This window comes from Tenrec ecaudatus, chromosome 16 (genome assembly GCF_050624435.1).
Source record: "Tenrec ecaudatus isolate mTenEca1 chromosome 16, mTenEca1.hap1, whole genome shotgun sequence".
In the NCBI taxonomy this organism is placed as follows: domain Eukaryota; kingdom Metazoa; phylum Chordata; class Mammalia; order Afrosoricida; family Tenrecidae; genus Tenrec; species Tenrec ecaudatus.
The window spans coordinates 102676358-102702348 of record NC_134545.1 but is presented as its reverse complement, the minus strand read 5'-3'; the positions used below and the strand labels follow the sequence as shown (position 1 = coordinate 102702348).

Genomic DNA, 25991 nt, shown 5'->3' with positions numbered 1-25991 from the left:
GGGTGGTGGTGAGAATCACATCACCGTGAAAGAGGGGGAGTGCATGATGGGGACCCAATGCCCACCTGTAGACAGCTGGACACCCCTTCCAGAGGGGTAGTGAGGAGGAGATGGGCCACTCAGGGTTCAGTGTAGCAACAATGAAACTCAAAACCTTCCTCTAGTTCCTGAACGCTTCCTCTCCTCCCAATCATCATGACCCCAATTCTACCTTGCCTTGCGGACCTGGTTATACCAGAGGATGTACAGCGGTGCAGTGGGGATCTGGAGGCACAGGGAATCTAGGACAGACGAACCCCTCAACACCAGCGGTGGGAGTGGCGACACCAGGAGGGAAGGGCGTGTAGAAAGGGAGAACCTATCTCGGAGATCTATGTGTAACCTCCTCTCTGGGAGATGGGCAATGGGGAGGCGGGTGAGGGGAGACGCCGGGGAGTGTAAGATAAGATATAATAATTATTTATAAACTATCAAGGGACCAGGGGTGGGATCGGGGAGGGAGGGGGATGGGGGGAAAAAAAGGGAAACCGAGCTGATTCCAGGAACCCAAGTGGAAGGTGAATTATGAGAGTGACGAGTGCAACGAATGTATAAGGGTACTTTGCTCAATTTATGTATGTACAGATTGTGATAAGAGCCTTAAGAGCCCCAATAAAAAGATTTAAAAAAAAAAACAACTCCCTGCCTGTGTGATTCCAATACACAGCAACCCTGTATCAGGTTTCTGAAACGATCAATCTTTATGAGAGCAGAGGCCTCATCTCTCCCCTGAGAAGCAGCTGACCACCAACCTCCCGGTTAGTAGGATAACGTCTAACTCACAGCATCGCCAGGACTCCAGTGCCCTCTGAAAGAAGAGAGACCACAGAGAGACTCAGGGGAAGGGCAGGTGAAGATGCCATCTACAAACCAAGGACCGCAGAGAAATCCTGGGGCTACTAAACCCGGAAAGGACAGAGGGAAGGAACACGGTCCTGCCTATACCCCAAACTTGCTCCCAGCCACCCAAAATGTAGGATGATCATATATTTCTTTTGTCTAAGGCCACTCGCTTTGTGGCACTTTGTGATGACAAGCCAGGAAAGGCATATGCCCCCACAGCTTTTTCTGAACCCGAGAGCTGAAGAGATCTTCTGAAAATTCAAGGGTAACACATATCGCTCCACCCCAACCCTAGTGGCTCCCTCCCATTTAATCCCAAGTGAAAGCATTGTACCAGATATCCAGGGAGCTGCACATGAATACTGAGGCCCTGACCAAGGACTCAGCAACCAAGGTGAAGAAGTTCTTGCCAGCCAATGGTGAGACCACAGCCCATGGGCAAGGATGCTAACTACCACGCACTGAAACATGCGAGCTGTTTAAATCCGTGAGGAGTTCCAAACCCAAATTGGTTCCAATCAGAAGGTGCTAGAGGACCGGCTCATTATTTTAAAGATGTAAATACAGGAAACATATCAAGCATTTTTTTCTTTCTTTTTAAAAATAATTTTACAGCTCTTATAACAATCCATACATCAATTGTACCAAGCATATTTGTACATATGTTGCCATCATAATTTTCTAAACATTTACTTTCTATTTGAGCCCTTGGTATCGGCTCCTCTACCCCTCCCACTGCTCACACAAGCATTTCTTATGTGGATGTGCCATTGGGTAACCCAATAGTAATCAGAAGGAAGTGGTGCAATTAGCAAAAGAACGAATGATTAACTTAGAGTGTCACCATACTTCAATTCCTACTGGTCTAATTCTAGTTCTAGGTATTGAGTATGAATGGCAGCTACCATCTCAGAGAGAGGCCTTCAGTACCTCAGGAGGGCTGGGAGTAAATGGACACGGGGGTGGGTGGGTGGGTGAGGGGGGATGGGGAGAGGATGCTGTCAGCTGAATGGTAGCCACATGGAGGACCACGGGTGAGGTCCTCCGGAGAGGGAGGTGGCGCTTTCAGTGGGATGAGGTTTCATGGGAGGGACGGTGTAGAAGTAGGGTGAGGGAATGGTCAAGTTTGGGGGGGACATAGGTGCATGTTTGTTGAGGGGAGGGCTCCAGGTGAGAGGTGGAGGAGAGATTGAGGATGCTCTTGGGAACATTAGGTGGGGAGGGTCTTTAGCGGCGTGCAGGGGGTGGGCAGAAATGACCTAGGTCATCTGGGGGTCTCCCAGGAACCCAGGCCGGGTGCCAAAGAGCTAGGTGCCATACAGTCCTGGGTTACTAAATTCTGGAACTTCGGGGTGAATGGTATGATCCAGAAACTGCACTGGTGAAACCCCACACGGCGGGTCTCAACCTGTGGGGTGGCAACCCCTTAGGGGGTCAAACGACCCTTTCACAGGGGTCACCTGATACATAACAGTAGCAAAATTCCAGTTACGAAGTAGCAACAAAAATAATTTGATAGTCGGAGGGGGGCCCTGCAACATGAAGAACCATATTAAAGGGTCTCGGCATTAGGAAGGTTGAGAACCACTGCCATAGGGAACCCCACTGGGTAAGCTGGACACTTGCCACCTCAGAAACACTAGTAATCTGAGGACTTAAGTTGAAACACACATGGGGTCTGAGAAAGCAGAAGACAGCTGTACCGAGAGTGATGTACTTTGGTTGATCTTGTACATGGTCGTGTTAAGAGACATATTGTCCCAGGATTCCTGTGGCGGCTACTCTGTTACATTCTGCTTATGCTTGTGTATATGAGGGTGTATCTCAGAGGAGCGCCGCCACTGGAGGACATGCTCTTGACCCTGTGCTATTTGCTTCTCGGTTTCTCAGTAAATGAAACCCAGGGACATGGAGACCATAGGGAAGGAAAACATATCACGCATCCACTCAAACGGGGAGGGGTGGCGAAATAGAAGGGTGGGGGAGGTAAGAAGGAGATGACGTCAAGAAGCCCAGGAAGGAAAAGTATGTTTGGAGACTGATTATGGAAGCAATTGTAAAATTATGTTTGACACGATTGAACTATGGTATGATATGACACATGTATTAATTTCCAAGTCATAGCAAGTTAAGAAGAAGAAGCAGCAGCAGCAGCAGCAGCAGCATAGAACCAGAAATGAATTCTGGACTCACACTAAATCCTAGCTCCAACTTAACAACAATTAGTTCTTCCATCATGAGTATCTGCTCAATACTCACTATCAGGAAATGATCACTGAAGATAAGGGTGGGGCAGCAAAGTGTGAAGAAAGTACCATATATACTTGTGTATAAGCCGAGTTTTTCAGCACAAAAAATGTGCTGAAAAACTGAGGTTCAGCTTATACACGGGTCAGTGGTACCCTAGTGAGGTGTAACATCTCACTGTGGCCCTCCGAGGTAAGGGGACGAGGACCATTATCTCGTGGGTGATTGCCGTTTCTCCGTTGTTCATTCAAAGCCCCAGAGACACTGCAGGGCTTTGAATGTTTGTTTACTCACATCTAACCAATCAGAGCTGTCCTATGATGTGTATCTTTGAATAAGCCTTTTAAAGACTGTGTGCGAAGGATGTGGCATGAATGGATGTCATCTGGTCAAGCCCGACTAACAAAAGGAGGAAATCTCATGAAGCCTGACGAGTTAATAGCAAAGTGGGTTCGAGATGAATGGGAAGACATTCCAGAAGACATGGTGCGATGGGCCTTCCAGAAATGTAGTATTAGTCATGCTATGGATGGCAGTGAAGACTGCGCTTTGTATGAAAATGACAGCAGTGATGGTGATGACGGCGATCTCAGTGAGGACAGCGTCTATGATGACCTCACACCAGCTGACACTCTGCACTGGGATACGGATGATGATAAGGAATCCAGTTTTGAAGGACTTAACTCTTTACATTTTAGCTTGGTTGCTGATTGAGCTCAGGGAATAGTACTCTTAAGGTATCATTTTTGATACCTTATTGTTGTTTTTGTTGAACCTATTTTCCACTTACTATGCTGGTTTACTAATGTTAAATGACTCGTCCTTTTATTTATGTTTTTTATTTAAAATAAATATTTAAATACATTACCCCACTGATGTCTCAATTTTTAGTAATTTTATTTTCATTTGTTTTGATTATTGAAACTCATCAATAGCTTCTGCATTTTCTACCCTAGGCTTGTACTCAAGTCAATCAGTTTTTCTGGTTTCCCAGGTAATAATTAAGTACCTCGGCTTATACTCAGGTCAGCTTATATTCTAGTATATACGGTAGATGGAATAGTGGTGTCTGGGGTTTTAAAGGCTTGTATTCAAACATGCAGCCATCTAAGCGAGGAGTAAACTAAGCCCACAGAGAAGAAGTACACCAACTTGTATGCCCCAATGGTGACAATTACAAATTTTAAATATGGTGAAGAGAAAAATATCAGGGCTAGAATGATGAACACTCCATTTGTGGCAGGCTGTGGAGGACAGTAGGGGCTCTAAACTCAGCTGCAGAGTATCTAGTCAGACCTAGCTGCTGGCAGATCTGCTCAAGCCAAGGGCAAGAGTCCCAAACAGCCTTACTATCAGGCAGAGACCATGGTAATCTTGATTATGCTGAATTCACCATGGTACTCGGCCAGTTGAATTCTCTAAAGACACGATCTGAAATTGTTCTGGGGCAAGTATCTCTTAGTTGTCCTAGGACAGAAATTTCTTCCCCGGCTCTTTGAATGTTGATAGAGGTCTTTTCCCTCTTAAGGCATCATTTGTGTTTTTGCCTTTATCCTAATATGACCTTATCCTTACCACCTTAGTATGACTTGCTTTTCATTGTTTTCTGTTGGGTTTCCCAGTAGTGAAGCCCAGGAGGAGTGGGTGTATCATGATAATAACTGATACAGGTGTTATAGGGGTGGGAGATGGGCGATAGATCGGGAGGGAAAGGGGATTTCAGAAGTAAATAATGAGGGCAGTGGGGGAGGGAGTACTAGAACTGATCGTGATTACACAACTCATATGGACGACAATTTAACCATGGGATGCAGGGGGGTGGGGATGCTCTAAGATAGATGGGGTGGTGACTGTACAATTCTCCTTGATATGAACAAACAATTGAACTACTAAATTGCATGATAGGTAACTGATGTGCCAATAAAACTGTTGGGGATAAAAAAGGAGAGAGATGCCTCCTGTTGGAAGAACATGGAATCACATAGGAAGTGAGGCATCCTCTAACTATCCTCCAAATCGCTACTGAAGCTGGTCACATCTCCACATCCAGATAGCAATGTCTAAGAATGACAGGGGAACCTGTGAACTGGCCCACAATGGCCCCAGTCCAGGCTGAGGGGAACTCTTCTGATGAATGGCAAACGTCAAAGGGTGATGGGGTGATGGTTATGGGGTATGTTAGTCTGGGTAAACTAAAGAAACAAATCCACAGAAACTCTTATGTAGATAAGAGACTTTTATATAAAGGGTAAATGTACATTAAGAAAGCATCCCAACCCAGTGTTGTCCAAGCTCATAAGTCCAACATTAACCCATAGGTCCAATACCAATCTACAAAGTCCTCCTCAATCTCACAAACATATGCAATGACACTGACTGCAGGAAGTAAGCCGAATCAGTGAGCATGTAAGCATTTCAGCGCTGGCAGGTCTTCACACAGCTACTCCAGCACCCAGGGATGCATTAGGGTAGGTGCATGTGGCTTCTCAGGGATGTCTTGCAGAAAGTGAGCCTTGCCAGCTGAAGCAGGGAACTGACTAAGGCAGCTGTACTCTGGTCCGACCATCAGAAAGCAAGAGACCTGAGAACTAGAAAGGCAAGGCTCACTGGGCCATTTATCTCTCCGTCCGATAATTAATCCCAGGTTGGCACAATAAACCTTAGCTGTCTCATGGGGGAAGTCAAGGCAGGAGACCTTGGGTGGTGCAGATGGGTCACAGGTTGGCTGCTGACTGAAAGATAGGATGTTCCAGTCCACCCAGAGAAGAATGCATGTAACAGAGTGACCTCCTTCTGAAGGACAGCTGGTGAAAATCCTACCCAGCATACTTGTCCCATTCGGACACACAGGGCTCAGCATGGCCATGACAGGATCAACTCCACGGCCACTGGTTTTGTGTTTGTTTGCTGGCTTTTAGTCGGAGAAAACATCAGCTGAGTACAATCTGCGGGACTTCACCAGACCCTGACACACACACACACACACACACACACACACACACACACACACACACACACAAAGCATGCATGTGTTATTCATGAGAAGACTGGGAGTTAGAACATGGATGACCATTTTGGGAGTACGGTTATTTTAAATGAAGGAGCTCTTTGTGTACAGCAGGGGAGCCCCACTGTCGCAGCGGTTACGAGTCGGGCTGCTAACCATAAGGTTGGCAGTTTGAAGCCCCCAGCTGCTCCTCTGGAGGAAGATGGGCTTTCTACTCCTGCAAACGGTTTCAGTCTTGGAAGCCCCCAGGGGCAGTTCTGCCCTGTCCTATAGGGTCGCCATGAGTCGGCATTGACTCGATGGCAGTGAGGGGGTTTGGGTTTTCTGAGCATAGGGATACATTCCGAAAGGGCACAGGAGGAATGCGATCTCTGAGATCTTCTCCTGGCATGGCTGGAGGGGATGAGGTGTTTGGGGGTGAGAGGGGGACGGCGAGGATGGTGAAGCAAGAATAGCCACCAGTTCGAGATTACTGAAGCCTAGGGAAGAGTGTGTGGGGCTTCGTTATACTATTCTGTCGACTTACTTTTTTATAGTTTGGAATTTTCCATAAAAAAGTTATAAAAATACTGGGTTCCACCCCCAGAGAGTCAAAATAATTAGTCTGGGCTTCAACTCAGACACTGCTTTTTTTTTTTTTTTTAAGACTCTCAAGGTACTTCTAACGTTTGGCCAAGGGTGAGAATGTTTGTAATCGCTGACACAGGAGGTGCCGGGAGCCTGAGCTAAGACCCAGGCAGAGGTTCTGTAGAGAAGAGGATTGACTGATCTAGGAGAGGTCAAGGAGCCAGACTGACCCAGATGTGCTTGGTCCATCAGGGGAAGAGATGGGGGAGAGGGTGGAGTCAAGGGCAAGGCCAGAGCTGCTGGCTGTGAGTTTTGTCACTGTAGCAGGAATAGCCAGGCTGGGGCAGCTTTAGGGGTTTCGGGGAGGGGCTGGGTTTCTTTTCTACCGGTGACTTCAAGGAGCCTGTGTGATTTCTGGAGGAGACGCTCAACAGGCAGATGGCTCGTGGTAACAGAGATCCAAGGGGACACAAGAAGCTCAGGCTACACGTGCCATCTCCCAACTCAGGCAGGTTTCAGTCACTAGGCCTTCAAGGCTTCCAGGAGACAGCAGCATCGTGACCCCTGCCCAGGAGGGAAGTGATCTGGGTGACCCCATCCTGGTCACTCCCGGTAGGTCTTCATTACTTGCCTTCTTACCTCTGGTCCACTCCTTGGATGGGAACCCAATGGGCAGTGAGCAATATTAGGGACTCCTAATATTCCCACACTCTGCCTGATGCCAACTAGCATTTGTTACACAAATGAATGGCTGAGAACCTCGGAAGGTCTTCACTCTGGGTAGATAGGCAGGCAGGGCCAGTGGTGAGTGGACTGGCTGGGAGGAAGCAGCCACCACATGTTCTGAGGGCCTGACTGGGCTGTGTTGTGCTGGGCAGTGAACAGGAAGGCCAGGAGCCTCCCCCTCAGGAAGCTTGCCTTCTACTACGAGACAGACAGCAAGCAAGTCTGCAAACACCCCCCCAGCTTTGGAATTTTATGCACCGAGTTCTCTACTGGGGGAAGGAACCACCGAATCCACATGCTACTGGTGTATTAGGGAAACCGCACCATGTTCTCAGGCACTGGCTCGAACCAGAACCTAGGCTCTGGGCTCGGAGAGCTACAACTGTGGCCCAAGGGGGGGGTGGGCGTCTGCCATCGCCCAGCAAGTTCAGACGCAAATCTATGTTCTCAGGCTGCCCCGGAAGAGTCTGAAGGAATCTATCTTTTTCTTGTGGGGAATAAACAGCGGCTGATCTCAGAGGGCCGAGGGGTGCCTCTTCAGAATAGGAACTTACCACCGAGTCGAGGAAGTGGATGTAACACTCCAGCCCAGGTCTGGTCTCGCAGAACTGCCGGAAAAGCAGCCTCCCGATTGGCTGCTTGTCACACAGGCTGCAGTAATCTCTGTCTGGAGAGAAGAACAGAAGTCGGTGGTGAGACCCCAGAGAGGTAGGCTAGGGCTGTCCCATTAGTCCAGGAGCCTGGCCCAATAGGTGAAGCAAGGTGTCTGCCAACTCCCAGGGGCCCTCATTCCCCAGAGGCTCTGTGGACTTCAAGGAGACAAGCCAGTGCAGGGGAAGGCTCCTGTCACCTCCTAGTGCCCACACCCAGCCTATCCCCCCTTCCCAACACCCTGATTTCCATTTGGAGATGCTAGATGCTCTGGGGCAATGACTGGGCCCCTGTCCAGCCAGTCACAGGGGAGTTTTCCGCAGAACTTCCAGATTGAGAGACTAGAAAGAAAGGAGATCTGCATCCACAACTAGCTGATGGAAACTCTACGGAGCACAGAACACTGTCTGGGACGGACATATGGTCAGGATGGACGCGTCGCTGGATGACGACATGGTGTTTGGAGCAGGGGCGGGTCAGCGGGGGCGGGGGAATCCTCAAGAAGATGGGTTGACGCAATGGCACCAACAACGGACTCAAGCTTACGGACACTTGAGAAGGGCGGTGCTTCCTTCTGTTGAACACAAGGTGGCTGACTGTTGGCGCTAACAGCAGCCACAGGAAAGGGTGCGTCCCACCAGTGAGCAGGGTCTGCTCGGTCCACTGAGGTAGAGGTGCTCTTGTGCTCTGGCTGGTGGATGGGCAAGTTGAGGCCAGGGTGTGGGGCAGTATCCTCCACTGGGTAGCGGGAAGCTGCTCTGGAGATGGGCTAGCACATGGACGATCAGGACTGGGAAGGTTGCAAGTGGTGAAGCTAGTGCTACGGTGACCACATGAATTGCAGATCCAGCCATGCCTACAGCCCAACCCACATAAACAAGCATACTGATAGGGCAACACCAGCCCTGTTTTTGCTTCAAACAGTGGGGTTTTGTATGTGTGTGTGTGTGTGTGTGTGTGTGTTTAACTACTTGTAATTCCAAATATCCTAATGCAGTGGTTCTCAACCTGTGGGTTAGAACCCCTTTGGGGGTCGAATGACCCTTTCATAGGGGTCACGATATTCAAAACAGTAGCAAAATGACAGTTAGGAAGTAGCAACGAAAATAATTTTACGGTTGGGGGTCACCACACGAGGACCTGTATTAAAGGGTCGTGGCGTGAGGAAAGTTGGGAACCATTGTCCTAATGGATGCTGTGGCCTGACCAGAGCCAATCCCATCAGCCTAGGCATGCCTCCAGTGATGAGGACCTAGCATTTTCCAGCTAAGGCTACGAGTGGGCTCCAGACCTGGGTGCTGGGCTCCTCTGGATTGCCACGGCAGACAGGTGGGAGGGGTTGGGAGTCCAGTTCTCTCCTTGTAGGGGTAAACTTGTCAAGGGGCTATTTTTCTATTTTAATGGGACCACAGTTCTTAGTACAACAGGGTTTCAGAAAGTTTGTGGGGAAAATCCCATGATCTTTTTATCCCATTTTTACCCCCATACACTTTTCAAAGCCTGGATGTGGTCACCAGCATGGTGGGAGGGTCAAGTCTAATCAGAGGCTCACTGGCAGAAAGATATGGTGATCCACTTCCCAAAAGTCAGCCACTGCAAACTCCATGGGGCACAGCTCTGTTCTGACACATGCACAGGGTCCCTGCGAGTCTGAATCAACTCCGTGGCAACTGGCTTGGCCCCTTTCTTTGCCCTTGCTCTCAGAGGCTGGCCTTGGGTGATTATCCGGATTCCTCGTCCCTCTCCATGCACAGACGGTACGGGGCTGATCCCTCAGACAAGCTTCATTTAAGCTGCCTCCGTGTGTGCCAGGTCCTGAGGGGGCCATGGGGGTGAGGGAGTGGGGGTGGCAATAGGACATGTTTCCAGCCCTCAGGGAGCCGGGGCCCTGTTGGAAAGGGCAGCAGGGATATGTGGGGGTGAGCAGACGAGAGCTCAAGTGCCAGGAATAAAAGGTCACGTCTGAGTGTGATTGTCCGCCGCCACGGGAGGCTGGGCAGGAGGAAGCAGAGGGCGGCAGGTCTCGGTGTTCTGTGACAGGCTGGACCGTGCACCTGTTAGCACCATGTTCTCACTGCCTCCCCCTCAGCCTGCCCCCCACAGGGAGAAAGCCAGCCTCCTTCTCCTTTCCCAGGCAGACCTACACCCTGAAACCGCTGCGCAGCCAACGCCAACTCTGTTCTTCATAGGACACCTTGGCGCCCAGAGAGAGGGGTCTGAGTCCCACAGGCAAGAAGGCAATTCCATGTCAAAGACTGATTCCTGAAGGGTTCATCTACAGGAGTGGGAGGGGGGGGCTCTCCCCTACCCCATCTCCATCTGGCAGCACTTGCTGTCAGTGTAGAAACAAGGTGGCTATCCGTGCACTCAGCACAGTGATCCCACGTGATCCTGACTCAAACTGTTGGCAGCAGGGCCAGGTCTTCCTCTAGGCGTCCGCAGGGTCCCAGAAAAGACTGCCTCCCACTGGACACCCAGCCGGAAGCCAAAGGACCAGTCATCAGCTATACGGTCTTTCCTCAAAACAGACTGAACGAAACCATTTTCTTTTTAAAATTTTTTCCAAATAAACTTTGTTTATTAATAATAATACCATTTTACTACAAGCAACTTGGAAAAGACACACAGGAGAATTTTACTTACAAGTCCCATTACTTAAAGAAATTTCTCTTAAAATCTTGATTTCCCTGCTTCCAAGTATTCACACTTAAAAAAAAATCATTTTATTCGGGGCTCATACAACTCTTATCACAATCCATCCATCCATCCATTGTGTCAAGCACATTTGTTGCCATCATCATTCTCAAAATATTTTCTTTCTACTTGAGCCCTTGATATCAGTTCCTCATTTTCCCCTCCCTCCCTGGCCCCCACCCTCCCTCCTGAACCCTTGATAATTTATAAATGATTATTGTTTTGTTATGTTTTGCACTGTCTAACGTCTCCCTTTGCCCACTTTTCTACTGTCCGTCCCCCAGGGAGAGAGTTATATGTCGATCATTGTGATCCGTTTCCCCATTCTACCCTACCTTCCCCTTCCCCTCCTGGTATCACTACTCTCATTATTGGTCCTGAGGGGGTTATCTGTCTAGGACTCCATGTGTTTCCAGTTCTTAGCTGTCATGTGTTTCCAGTTCTTAGCTGTACCAGTGTATATCCTCTGGTCTAGCTGGATTTATAAGGTAGAATTGGGATCCTGATAGTGGTGGGGAAGAAGCATTAAATAACTAGAGAATGTTGTATGTTTCATTGTTGCTACACTATTCCCTGACTGGCTCATCTCCTCCCCATAACCCTTCTGTAAGGGGACGTACAGTTGCCTACAGATGGGCTTTGGGTCTCTGCTCCGCACTCCTCCTCACTCACAATGATATGGTTTTTCGTGCTTTGATGCCTGATACCTAATCCTTTAGCTACCTCGTGATCACACAGGCTGGTGTGCTTCATCCATGTCAGCTTTGTTGCTTCTCAGCTAGAGGACCGCTTGTTTATCTTCAAACCTTTAAGATCCCAGACACTATAGCTTGTGATAGAGCTGGGCACCATCACCTTTCTTCACTACATTTGCTTATACACCCATTTGTCTGCAGTGATCATGTTTGGAGAGCAAGCCTAATAGAATGCCAGGTTACTAGAACAAAGGGTTCTTGCATTGAGTGAGTACTTGAGTAGAGACCCAATGACTGGACCCATTTTCTGAGCAAGCAGCAGAGACGATAACACATGGGAGTGCAGCATTTGCAGTTCCTTTAGAAATTGGGCGGTAGGGGCTGTACCCACTCCCCAGGACAAAACAGCCCCCAGGGGATGGCAGCCATGGATGGTGTCCCGGTCCTGGAGGCGGGGGTCTGAGAACAGGGTGCTAGCCATGTTGATTCCTTCTGAAGCTGTTGGGAGAACCTGCTCCCCACCTCTTGGCCAGCCGTGGTTCAAAAAAGAAAATAACTCCCTGCCATCAAGTCAATGAGACTCACAGCAACCCAACGGAACAGGGTAGAGCTGCCCCTGTGTGTTTCTGAGGCTGGAACCTTTCCTAAGTAGACACACCTGCCTCCACACACAGGTACACACACCTGGTTACATGCACACGCATACCAGCTCTTAGAAGAAGGTCCGGGTTGGGGCCATGTGCCTCACTGGTCTTTGCTGCCAAATCAGAAGGAGGGTGTTGCATTTTGAAATCATCTCAGCTGGCGGGGCATGAGGCTCCCTCGCCCCAGAGCAACCCCATGCAGCTATCCAGGCTGACTGTGTCCCTTGAGGCCTTCCTTCATTCAACAAACTCCCCCACTGTTTGATCCGAGGCTTGTTCAACTTTCAGATTCTCTTCCCCCCCCCCCCCTGGATTCTCCTCTTGACCCTCAGACCTGGGGAAATGTGGAAGGGTGGTTGGGAGGAGGCAGGTTAGTGACCCTGGAGCAGGCTAGGAGGCTAAGAGCAAGAATGGAGGGAGATGTTTGTGATGGGATATTTGGGTACAATCACGGAGGTCTGGTGTCCTGGTGACTGGAGGGGCTGGACATGGATGGGTTGAAGCATGTTTAGAGGATGGTGGCCAGGAAGGGTCTAGAAAGCCAATTGAGAGCTTTAGGTCACTAAGCTGTGCCCCTGATCCAGGGGCAGCGTGACAAGGAGAGGCCGAGGCTGCTGTACACATGAGAGGTGGAGGATGGCGCTAGAAAGGCGGCTGGGCTCAGATAGGAAAGGGCTGGACTTGCAGGCCAAGGAGGCTGGAATGCATTCCGTGTTCTACTGGAGGGGGAGAGGAGGGTGGGGGAGTGGGTCAACAAGTTTAGAGCCAAACTGATGTGAGGGCCTGCTTAGACATGTCATGTGACCATGGGCAGATGGAGTGGGGAGTAGGGAGGCAGCCACTAAGAGAGGAAGCCATTTGTTGGGGAGCTATTATTAATCGTGGGCTCAGACCTCAACCTTTGGGCAGGAGGGGCACCAATCCTTGCAGTTGGGGTCCTGCTCTGGGGAGGAGCTGGGCAACAGTGGCCTCAAGAAAACAAAACAGCACGTTCTGGGTTGTGCGCCTGCAGTTGTCCCGGGAAGACTAAGCTGCCACCCCCACCCCTCCCCCCTAGCAGCACACAGAGTCCCTGTGGTCTCGCCAGGCAACATTTCCCCAGGCACTGCCAAACATGGTCCTGGTTGGGAACCATGGAGTCAGAAGGCAAACGTGGCACTCTGGGGTTTGTGCCTGACCCGGCCACCGAGTCCCTTGGTGGTGCGAATGGTTTGTCTAGCTGGTGACCCACCCACTGGCACCACAGAAGAAAGGGCCTGGTAATCGGCCCCCATAAAGATGATAACCAAGAAAACACGATGGGCCAACTGTTCTCTGCCACTGGGGAGTCGGGATTAGCTTGACAGCAACAGCAGCAGCAGCAGGCGTGAACTTGGCACACTGGCTGAGCACAAGGATGAGGACATGGTCTTGGCGATGCAAGGTTCCAGCAGGATGGGTAGTGCTTTATCAGCGTGGACGCAGGGCCTTTGGAATCTCCAGGAGACCCCTGTGGAGGTACGGTGGCGGCAGAGCCCAGCATCTGCTTACCTTGCTGACTTTACAGTGGAGCCCTTACCCTTGGCAAAGCCCTTGGGTGGAGGTTTCCATTGTGAATCACCCAAAATGTTCTCGGAGGAGGACAGGCATTTTCATTAGCACATGCTTGGTTGTCTGTGGGCCGAAGACAAAGCAAAGCAACGGGAGCTGAAAGGAAATCCATGGGCTTCCAAAAGGTCTAAGGGCAGGCCACCCCATTTCAGGAACAGCTTGATCCAGGCCTAAGAAGGCACCATCACCACACTGCTCTGGGCTCAGACAGGAGAGGGCTGGCTCTCTCCCTCCCTGGTCACAAAAGATCCACCAACCACACCGGGTATACATGGTCCATAGAGTTCAAGACCTCAGAGACAGGAACAAGTGACTTTCCCTAACAGGGCACCAGGAATTCCGGGAAAGAAACGTGATAACCGCTGAGAGATACATGGACACTGTCAGCCCAGTGGACTAATGGGCCGTGTGAACATCAGTGTCCAAGACCCTGAGACCAGAACTAGAAGGAGTCTGTCTACCACTTGCCAACCACTCATTAGAAGGTCCTGGATTGAGTGGGGGGGGGGGGGGGAATGTGGATCAAAACTCAAAATCAAAAGAAACCAGGCTTACTGGTCAGCGAGAGACTGGCAGAGCCCAGAACGATGGCCCTTCCTCACTCTTCAGTCCACATTCTCAGCTCAGGAGCGGAACTCAGCCCCAGGCAAGGAGTCATCAAGCACTTAGGATCAAAAGGGCAGCATCTGCCCAGAGTTCCAGGGTTAGGAAAGGAGGAGGGATGGGAACGGAAGCGCGGGGAGGAAGTGGGAGAAGTGATGATACAGTGAGAGCATTATTGCAACAGAAGAGCTGAAGCACAACATCGTATGAATGAACTACTGGACGTAAAACTGCTCTGTAATCCTTCACCCATGGCGCGCGCGCACACACACTCACACACACGTTAAGAATAAGATTTGCAAAGTCCCCAGAGAGATTGAGATCAGTGAGGCTTGAGACTCCCTCTGAGGCTGGGTTGAGGGGAGAGCTGGTTCTCCCAAGAAACGAGGACGGGACCCAAATGCTACTTTGGCTTCTGGGGCGGCGCCATGCCTGCTGTAATCCGTGGTGAGATCGGTTCTAAAATCAAGATCTAGAAATACTGTGGCCACCGGACATTGCTGTAGCATCTGGGTGTGTGAGCTGCTGTCAAGCTCACGCGGAGAGTTGCAAGCGGAGTGAGTCTTGCGAAAGTTTCTGTCCGCAATGAACTGGGACTTCACCAGGGGCGGTTTTTAAATCACTGCTTGAAAGTGGTTTTTAAATCACTGCTTGAAAGTGGAGCGCCCTTCCGTCACAGCTCTCTGGTGCTTTGCCGCTGGAGTTCTGGAGCCTAAGAATGTGCATCTTGAACACGCTCCCAGGGAATGAGACGCTGCCAGGCAACGTGTCACTTGCTTCTAAACTCTGTCCGTTTTTGTTAAGCCATGCGTCCAGCGTCCAGGTCCACTGGGTGGCCCTCTGCAGCGGTCACAGACCTAGCTCACTACCATCGAGTCCTGTGGGTGGTCCCAGACTATAACTGTTGACAGGAGTAGAAAGCCCGGTCTTTCTCCCGCAGAACTGCTGGTGGTGGTTTTGAACTGACAATCATGCAGATCACAGCCCAACTCGTAACCACTGCACCGCCAGGGTTTCTCTCTCCTGGCCCCGGAGAGTGGCTAAAAGCTGGGGATGTTGCATGATAGTCAGGACGGTCTCTCAAACAAAGTCTAGCTTGTGAGGTAGCGGTAGGCGAGTCTCAACCGGCAGAGGTCCAGCTGCCTCAAGAATCCAGTTAGCTCACTGCTGCTAAGGAGTAGCAACACCTTATGTGAGCACCCTGCTGAATCTATAAGCAATCTCATGCCGCCTCAGAGAGATGCCATAGGGCAGGGGAGATTTGCCCCTCTGAGTTTCCAGGACTGTAACTATGGGAATAGAAAGTTCCATCTTTCTCCAGCGGAGCAGCTGGTGGTTTCAAACCACTGACTGTGAGGACCGCAGCCCAATGAATAACCGCTATACCGCCAGGGCTCCTCTGTAAATAGTAGTCATCCTGAAAGATCGCATCCCTTGTAGGTGACTCAAGAAATGGTGGCTTTTAGTTCTCGTCGTTGGGAGAACGGCAGGGTTTGGCTCCCCGCCAGCCTCAAAGACGGCCCCCATGGAGCCACTTGACTGCATGCGATGGGAGGGCTGGGATGGGGCCTTCCCCCTGCTCTCACGGAGTTCTTTCTCAGACACAAGTCCCACGTGTCCCACAGTAAATGTCCGAGGTTAAAGTCTCACAACCCACAGCCAATTCCTTCAAGACCTGGAAGCCCCAGTAGACTTAAAAAACAGAACGATATTGACAGCGAAGATAAATAAATGCTGTCACTCTTTTCATTCTTTTCGGGTGACATGAAGTGGGAACATACTTTCTTAATTAAGAGCCTGTGGTATGCGGGTGCTTAGAGGTCAGCCAGACTTTCCCAGCCGAAGGCCAGAACACGGCAGGGAGGACAGCTTGGCTCCCCAACGAAGGGACGCCTCGGAGCTCCCCACCCAGGGCAGGGAGCTGGCCTCCAGCCCCAGACCACTGGGACCAAGAAATGACGGCTGGGAGGGGCTGTCATGGCTGAAACCTGCGAGAAATCTTTTTTTTTTTTTCCCATTGTTGCCTCAGGCGCTCCTTGAACTTGGGTTAAACTCTGGTTCCTTTTCAGAAGTGAGCAAACTTGCTTGCTGAGAAAATGGGGCTGCTTACCCCAGAGCGTCTGGAAATGAAGCAAGGGGAGGGGGCGCCCAGCAGACACCCAGCAGTCCCAGGTTTGATTTTGCACACTTGGCTTTTCTGGAAGACTTTGTTTTGGGCAGGGTGACAGGGGACAGGCCCAGAGGCACTGGAGGAAGACAGCTGTGAGGAGACTGGACTTAAGGGGCTCCTTCAAGTCCCCGGTTCTGTCACAGCCCTCACCTGGAGCCATCTGCCAAAAGATGCTGTGCAAACTGCGTTCAGCACCCTTCCAGCCCAAGGTGGGAAAACCAACCAGGCGCTCGGCTCAGTAAGGGCGGGGGTAGGGGGTGTGCATGTTTCTCTGGCGTTGGGAAAAAGGCAAGAGAGCATCACAGAGCCACAGCCCAGCTCTGCAGAGAGGCAGGAGAGGAAAAGAAAGGCATTTGGTATTTGGTTAGCAACAGCTGAGCGGGCTCCCATTACTTCGAGCACGACGTGTTTGTGACATATGGCACATTTACACAAACACCCCCCAAACAAGCTCGCCTCTCCCTCTGTCTTTCATCCCTTCGTCCTGATCCCCACTTCGATTGAATGTCTTGTAACTTGTCACATGTCGCAGTGTCATCGAAACACGACTCCCGAGTCTGACAAAGGCTGATGGCACCCGGACCACACAGGGTACAGACTAGCGCAGGGAGTCTGGGCCTGGCCTGCAGACTCATGCTTCCGACTCGTGACGACCCCCATGTTACAGAGCAGAACTGCTCCATGGGGTTGTCCTGCTGTCATCCTGACAGAAGGAGACTGCCAGGCCTTTCTCAGGCAGCGCCACCCATGTGTTCAAATGGCCAACTTTTCCATGAGGTAGACGAATATAGGCCACTGGTGCCACCTGGGAACCCTGGAAATGGGGGTGAGGAGTTTGGGGAGGGGAGGGAGGATCGCATCTATGGATTTGTAAAGAAGCAGAGGAGAGAGGGGTCCAGGCAAGCTCTCGGGAAGCCCAGTTCAGTAGCCCCTCCCAGCCCTGCCTCTGACGAGGGTCCAGGTCTTTGTCTTGAGCCCACCTGAAGCAGCCTGGGCCGGGTCGGGAGTTACCTGGGGACCAGGGCAGGGCTACGGGCTGAGAGGGACAGAACATAGAGCAGATGCGGACTGTCACAGGGTGCTGGTCAGCCAGTGACCTCTCCCTTACCCTGCAGGCAGAGATTCTGTGGAAGGGGGCACTTGCTGAGTAAATGCCGGGGTGGGCAATGTGGGGCAGACGGGGGTAGGTGGACACAGGCAGGGAGGGAAGTGCACAGTGGACAGCCCTGTCGGGTAGGCATTGGACTGCCAACTGCAAGGTTAGTGGTTCAAACCCACCAGCTGCTCCAGGGGAGAAAGATGAGGCTGGTTGCTCCCATAAAGATTTTCAGTCTAGGAAACTGTCGAGAGTTAGCATCTGGGACCCCCTGGGTGAGGTCTACCCTGTCCTCTGGGGCCAATAGGAGTTGGAGCGTTTGCAGAGTGAGAGCTATGAGTCAGACTTGGCCCAATGGCAAGAGGCGTGTGGAGTTTTCAGACAGGGCCCAGATTGGTACAGGCAGCATGCTCCACTGCGAACGGGAAGGTTGTGGGGGTCAAGCCCACTTAGGTGTGCCTCGGAAGAAATGCCTGGTGATCTATTTCCAGGAGAGGGGGCAAATCAGCCATGGCATGTTGGCGCGTCATTTTCTCTGCCACACATGGAATCAAATCAAGGGTAACCGGGTATTTTTTTCTTCCTGATTTCAGAAAGAGATGGGTCAGACAGTGGCCCCCTAATGCCTCATCACAATAATGATAAAAACAGATTAAGAAAATGGCCGCTGAAGGGAGATCCCCTCACAGAGGGGTCTAGGGGAGGAGATAAGTCAGTCAGGGTGCGATGTAGCACCGATGAAGAACACAGCTTTCTCCCAGATCCTGGATGCTTCCTCCCCCCAACTACCATGATCCGAATTCTACCTTGCAGGACTAGATAGGGCAGAGGTTGTACACTGGTGCATATGGGAGCTGGAGGCACTGGGAATCCAGGGTGGATGATACCTTCAGGACCAGGGGTGTGAGGGGCGATGCTGGGAGAGTAGAGGGTGAGTGGGTTGGAAAGGGGGAACCGATTACAAGGATCTGCAAGTGACCTCCTCCCTGGGGGACGGACAACAGAGAAGGGGGTGAAGGGAGATGCCAGACAGGGCAAGATATGACAAAATAATAATCTATAAATTATCAAGGGCTCATGAGGGAGGGGGTAGCGGGGAAGGAGGGGAAAATAGAGGACCTGATGCAAAGAGCTTAAGTGGAGAGCAAATGCTTTGAGAATGATTAGGGCAAAGAATGTACAGATGTGCTTTATACAATTGATGTATGTATATGTATGGATTGTGATAAGAGTTGTATGAGCCCCTAATAAAATGTTTAATAAAAAATTTTTAAAAAGAATGTCAAAATAAAAAAAGAAAAGAAAATGGCTGCTGACACAGACAGAGCCCTTGCTGGTAAGCCTTGCTTACCAACGCCCTTGGCAAGCTTGGCTCGGCAGTCCTCCCAACAACCCCACGAAGCGGGGCTCTGTCTGACCAGCCCCCGTGTAGTGGGGTGGGGAGGTTGGGAGAGGGGCAGCTGGCCTGAAACCACTGAGCGAGCCCAGGACAGAGCTGGGACGCAGACCCAACTCTTCCTGACACCAGAACCACCATTCTGCATCTTTTTACTCCTGGGCCCCATAACCTGGCTGTACAGATGACCTGGGCTGCTAGGTACTCAGTTTCCAGGCAGCTGTGGAGTTCGATGTGGCCCACTCACTCCAGAGCCTCCAGCAGCTGTGGGGCAAGCTGGACAGCTATTAGTCCCTTGACACCTGTCCCCTGGAAATCTATCTGTCAGGAAAATGATCAACCCAAGAAAATGCTGTGAGATGCCCTCGCTCTCCTCCAGGAAGCCTGCACTAAAGAGCCTGCTCCTTGAGCTCTGTGAGCTCCACCACCCATGGGGCCACGCCACCCACTCACATACAAACACATCACAATCACACACCATGCACAGACCACGCCACCTGCTCACACACCAAACACATCACAATCACACACCACACATACAGACCACACCACCCACTCACACACCAAACACATCACACTCACACACCACATACAGACCACACCACCCACTCACACACCAAACACATCACACTCACACACCACCCTTGGATCATGTACATACCAAACACATCATACTCATACACTGCACACGGACCACACCACTCACACACCTTAACACACCATATTTGCACACCAAACATACACAATACCCACTCATTAAACACACCAAATACACCAAACTAATACATAAAGCACATCACAAACATAAAACAGACCATTCTTAGCGGAGAGACACACACATACACATACATACATGTACCACACAGAAATATACACACCAAACACACCACAGTTACAAATAGACACAGACACCATTCACCAAACATACCACACGCACACACCAGAGACTCTCTCACACACACAGTCACACCCCCACACACATTGAACATACTAAAACATGCATGTGCCACAGAGCCACACACACCACACAAGACAAAGAGTTACATCTATACACATACACATCACAGACACATACCAACACATGCCACACACAGCAACACACATACACTCCCAGGCACACATACACACCAAACTAAACACACAAACTCTCACACAGCTGCCAGCTGGTCTGCACTCCAGTTACACTCAACTCTCCCGACCTGGCTTGCTGTCCTGCAGAGCTGAGGCCAGCCGGGCAGCGATGAGGTCACAGTAACAGAACCGAGGGAAGAGGGGGCAGCCAGGGGAAAAGGCATCACTAGGACCCTATTTAAGCTTCTTTTGTCAAAAAACCTCTCTCCTTCGCTCCTTAGGGGAGCAGTCCTAAGGTCCCGGGTGTCCAGAAGCAAATGCCTAGCTTTTAATGGGGTGTTAGGCTTGCATTTCACAGCACATTCCTGAGTCGGACCTACATGGAGGCGAGGCGTCCTTCAGCCAACAGGACAGGAGTCCAAACAGGGGCTGGCCCAACTCAGGGCCGACGGGGCCCAGGCCGGCATGTTGGCATGTTCCCACTGCCTTGCAGCACCACACAGAGCCAGCAAGGCACAGCACGCAGTCGCGTTTGTTGAGCAAATGAGTGAGTTTCACCCATCTGTGAGTGCGGCCTGCACTCTAACGCCCTTGGGTCTAAAATTGATCACCCCCCCTGCCCCCCTCCCCCGTGCTAGGTCAGGTAAGTAAGCAGAGTCCCTCCCCCAAACGAATGACTCCAGCCAAGAGCGGTGGAGCTGCAGCCCACTTCCTCCCAGGCCTGGTATATGCCAGAAGGAACACCGGGCCAGGTGGGGAAACTGAGGCCCAGTTAGTGAGGGATCTTGTCACAGCCACCGCTTCAGGCCCAGCCTAGCCTCCTGCCCTGGGCCAATGAGAGCAGGGAGGAGCATGAGGAAGGACTCTGGTGAGCATGCAAAGACTCCCACCCAGGGGCCCCGCCAGGCCTGGCACAGCCCCTGCCTGATGCAGCTGGCCAGCAGGCCCCACGCAGGTGTCTGCTATAAATCTTACAAGGCCGCTCTGCAGGGGGCCAGGGCGACCCTTTGAATCAGCCAGGAGAGCGCAGGCGAAATGCCTCCTGCATCATTTCTTTGCCCCTTTTCTTTTAGTGGAAATAAAAGAAGACAATCAGTTTGTCAGCAGGCAGGACCTCATCTTGCCAAATTCCACTTATTTTTAAGCGAGAGTTTTCTCAGCTACGCAAACACCGACCAGGACTCCAGAGCCCCAGACACATGCTTCTCTGTCCTTGCTGTCTGAAGAGCCCCATGTATCTCCTAGCTGTCAGGCCCTCGCCTGGACCTGGGGTGTGCTGTCCGGGGAGGGCCCTCTCCCCGGGGCCACCAGGCTGGACGTGGGCATGGTGAGAGGCCCTTACCTGGCAGGCCCCTGGTCAAACCTCCTCAGGTAACTGGGGGAAGGGAAGGGAAGGAGGCTGGAAGATCGCAGAGTATCATTATAGCAACACCCCCACCCCGGCTAACTGCTCTAAAAATGTTACCCATCATGACTGTTTGTTTTAAATGACTCCTTGCCAAGAACAATGTGCAGATGATTGAAAAATTCCAAGCTGGAGCCTCCGACGACGCTTACTTATTTTTCCTCTGAGCACCTGGTGGAGAGCAGCTTTGTTCAGGAAATAGAACCCGTGCTGGGGCCCGGCGGCCTCTCCACGACGCTGAATCAGTATGCCGTCCCGGAATGTCCTCGGCAAACTTCTGATCTGGGAGCCCGGGGCTCCAAAGACCAGACTGTTAGTGAAGGTCAGCTGGTCCCCGGAGCAGAGGGGAGGCCGTGGGGAGTCAAAGCTGGGAGGCACAGGCTACTCTGTGGCTGGACGGGGCCCTGTGATATGCAGGGTCAGTGGGTGGGACAGGAGACTTTCTGCTCCCAGAAAGACCGGCAGCCTTGGAAATCCACAGGGACAGTTCGACTCTGTGCTGTAGAGTTGCTGGGAGTCGGAATCGACTCGGGGAATAGCTTTGAGTTGAAGGTGGCTGAAATCAAAGAGGGACCACGGATGGCATGGCCCAAGCAGCCACTGCTGGCAAGGGGGGAGGGAGAGGAGGAGGGAAACTGCTCCAAGTTTATTCAAACTCTCTGCCATCAAGGCCATTCTGACTCATGGGGGCCCTGTAGGACATGGTAGAACTAGCCCAGTGGCTGGTCTCTTTACAGGGAGTAGAAAGTCTCACCTTTCTCCCTCGGAGCAGCTGGTGGGTTTGAACTGCTGAACTCAAGGTTAACAGCCCAATGCATAATCTACTGCCCACCCCGCCCCTGCGGCACAGTTCTCCCCAAGGGTGATGTGCCACCCAATGTCTGCTCCGGGAGCTCAGTCAAGGAAGCTGACAGGATGCTCTGAAGCTCTGATCGCTCAGAGAGAAGGGTGGCCCAGCCCAGAGCAAAGCTGTCAGGGCGCCCCTACCTAGGCCTGGCTGCCCTCTGGCTGTGGGTCCCCTTGGGGTCCAGCCCCTTCCCTTCATATCCAGGGTCACTCAGTGCCTTTAGCTGAGGTTAGAGCAGACAGACAAGTGTCTCCTTCCTGCCTCCCTCCGTTCTTTTCAGATGCATTGACTGAGCACCTTCGGTGGGCTAAGCCCAGAGGATGCAGGACATCCAGCAGCCCTATCCGAGGAGCCTGCAGCAGTGGGCTTCGGGGCTGACCCAGAGTCCCACCTAGATGAGAGGGGGCAGAGAAGGGAGGAGCATGGACTCAGCAGACTACCAGGCCTCCGGTCCCAGCTCCACCCTGGGACAAATGCAACTAGCTCTCCCCCAGGGTCTGCCTGTCCCTTTTCTGCAGTCAGTCACCCCTGCCCCATTTTTAGTTGGGCACATGGTCACCTAAAAGAATAAAGACATTCCTCAGCCACTCGTGCCTCTGGGTATGATTATGTGACTAAGATTTGGCCAGTCTCTGTGAGCAGAAATAATGGGATCAAGTTCTAGGTTGGACCCTTAAAGGTAAGGATGTGTGGCCCCCGCTTCTCCTCTCCTCTTTCCAGACCCTAGAAAGCACACACAGTGGGATGCCACCTTGAGCCATACAAATGGGGACAGCATCCTACGGACAAAAAGAGACCAGAAATTAAAGGACACATAGGCACATCCTTCATGGAGAGTTCGACCCCCACCGACCCCAGCACCATTCCCTGAGAGAGAAATAAGCATCTTCTACTTTGTTCAAGTTTCCTGGGTGGAGCAAACAATTAAGCATGTGGCTACAAGGAACTGAAAGGTTGCCAGTTCGAACCTATCCAGAGTCACCTCAAGGGCTTAGTCCTGGCACTTAGCTTCTGAGTGGTCATAGCCTGGGGGGCCCCACGGAGCAGTTCTCCTCTGCACAGGAACTGACTCAATGACAACCAACCACCACCTTGGGTAAGCCAGTGTCAGTCTGGGTCTCTGCGCGAGCAGCTGAACCTACAATCTGCCTGACCCAACCAGTATGATCTTTTCTGAGACTCTGCTTCTGGATCCTAAAATGTAGATAATACCACTACCGCTACCGACCTCATACCCACTAAGACCCATTGTTGTTGCGTCAATTCTGACTCATAGCAACCCTGCAGGTGACAAATCATCAAGGGGTTTAGCACACACAGCGCCTGGCACATCACAGGCCTGTAGTAACTACAATCTATGAGTACAATGAACAGCTGCTAGACATTGCTGCCCAAATCCCCTTCACTTCCCAGAGAGGGAGCTGATCAGAAAGAGCTGGAGTACAAGCTACCAACTGGATGACTGGAATCAAGGTTCGCCCCCTTTAGCCTCCTGGATGACATCTTACTGAGTTCCAGAGGTGCCTTTGCCACCAAGTTTAACTTAACCATCCAGCCTCCTTTAGTGGGATCTGCGGGGCTTTCTGAAGGCCCCGAGGACCCCCTGTTTCTCAGGTAGCCCCAGCACGTGAATGAATCGAGGGCTTGTTCTCTCAGTGGAAGCGAGCAGCCCACAATCCAAAAAGCTCGGGTTCAATCTCTCAAGCAAAGCAGAGCGTCGCTCATTCCCACCAAGCTCTGAGACATCGAGTGGTTCGCATTTGAAGGTTCTATTCATACACATTCATCATTCAGATTCCGGAAGGTTCTAAAGTCAGCAAGAGGAGTTCTGTGGTACACCAGGCAAAACTAACCCCCTGGCTCCAGGAACTCAAGGGAACGCGCACACTGGGACTCACTTTGGTCTTCCCGAGACACTAGACGTGTGTACAGCTGCCCTCATGCCAGCCACAGCGGGCCACTCACTGCCAAGCTGCGTGCTCTTAATGGGGCATGAGAATGGGGTGTTTTGCGCTGGCCACACCAGTGCTGGTGGGGATGCTAACATCACTTTTGTGGGATGGCAAGTGGGCGGTGGGTATGCATTCAAGGGGTGAGGACCCAGGTGGTCTCTGAACCAGTTTAGGGATTTGTCTGAACACAAGATTGTATTTGGGTTTATCCAGGGCTTCCTGAGGCCTGTCGTTATGGTTGGGTGCCTTCGACTCACGTCTGCTCACAGTGACTCCACCCCACTTGAGAGGGCAGAACTGCCCCACAGGGTTTTCCTGGCTGTGGTGTTTACAGGGGCAGACCTGCAGGACAGCTAACCTTGCAGTAGCTTAACCAGTGCACCACCAGGACTAGCGTTTGTGGCCCCACGCCCTCCAAGAGTCACAGACAGACTAGGAGGGCCTGCAGCTAGGGTCCAAGTTTCCTAAGGGCCAGGCTGTCTTTTCATTCTGGATGGTCTACCCATCTCCCCCAGCTGCAGGCAGTGTGGTGTCCCCTGCACAGGCCCTAGTCCAAGGTCCTATCACCTTTCTTCTGAGGTGTCCAGCACAGGTCCATGAAAACCTTCAGGGCTGGTTTCCTGATGGATTCCCACTTTTCCCCACCTCCAGCCAGGAACTGGGGGGCAAGTCCTGGTCTGTCTCATGACTGGCCATACTGCCCAGGGTCAAGAGCACATGAGCAAATGAAGGTCTGGTGGTGGGAGCTTGCTGACCGTTAGGAATTGAATTGTACGTCCTAAAAGATTCCCACAGAGTCCTAGCCCCTGGCTCCCGGGAATGTGGCCTTCTATGGAAATAAGCTCTTGGAGATGTTCTATGCTAAACTAACATGAGGTTCCAGTGGAGTAGGGTGGGTCCTAGTTCTTATAAAAGAAGAGGAGGCCCTAAGAAACAGGAAGAGCAGCCATGTGAAAATGCATCTACCTGTCAATGGCCACCAGAGGCACCTGGGGCCACCCAAAGTTGGGAGAGACATACTGGGTTCCTCCCCTAGAACTATCAGAGAGGGCACGTCCCTGCCAACACCCTGATTTGGCTCCTGGAGTCCAGGTAGTGAGACCAGACACTTCTGATGGCTTGGAGCCAACCAGCTTGTGGCATTTGTCACAGCAGCCTGAGGAAACTAAGACCCAGGGGACAAGGGAGTGGCTCTGGACAACGGAAAAGAGGCCTCCCATCTAGGTCTCCAGGGAGCAGCAAAGGCTGGGCTCAGAGAACTGTGACAGGGTGAGGGTGGGGAAGCTCAGTGCCACCAGCCTTAGCGTGCATGACAGAGGGAGCTCAGAGCATCACACATCTCCGGGAGCCCCATGGTGCACTGCTCCCCGCCCTTAATGCTCCACTGCCTTCAGGGGTGGGGAGGATGCCCCATGCTGGTGGACAGGAAACCACAACAGTCAGTTTAAGGAACATGCTGAGGCCACACAACAAACCCCAATCTAGTGGGGTTGGTCAGATGCTGAAACCTGTGCCACTCCCAGCAAGCACTGCAGAGGGGCTCAGAAGTCACACGGAAGTGTGTCTGCTCATCCCCCACAGGGGCGTCCCAACATTCATGTTAGTCAGAGCTCAATCTACCTAGTGCCTACTGTGAAGCCCCCACTCTCAGGCTGTACTGCTCCCTCCTCTCGATGAAGTCCCCAACTACCGTGCTGGCGTGGAATCTCCAAACTGTGGTCCACAGGGGCAGAGGTGAAGCTCTGGGG

At 51.7% G+C, this 25991-nt stretch overlaps 1 protein-coding gene across 1 annotated transcript in view; it reads right to left on the bottom strand.

Moving 5' to 3' along the window:
- Window positions 1–25991, bottom strand: part of GRK5 (G protein-coupled receptor kinase 5) — a 223387-nt gene that overhangs the window by 63383 nt on the left and 134013 nt on the right. The window contains exon 3 of the mRNA XM_075533349.1: window positions 7984–8096. Within this exon, the coding sequence (XP_075389464.1) occupies window positions 7984–8096 (113 nt within the window). The remainder of the gene's footprint in view (window positions 1–7983; window positions 8097–25991) is intronic.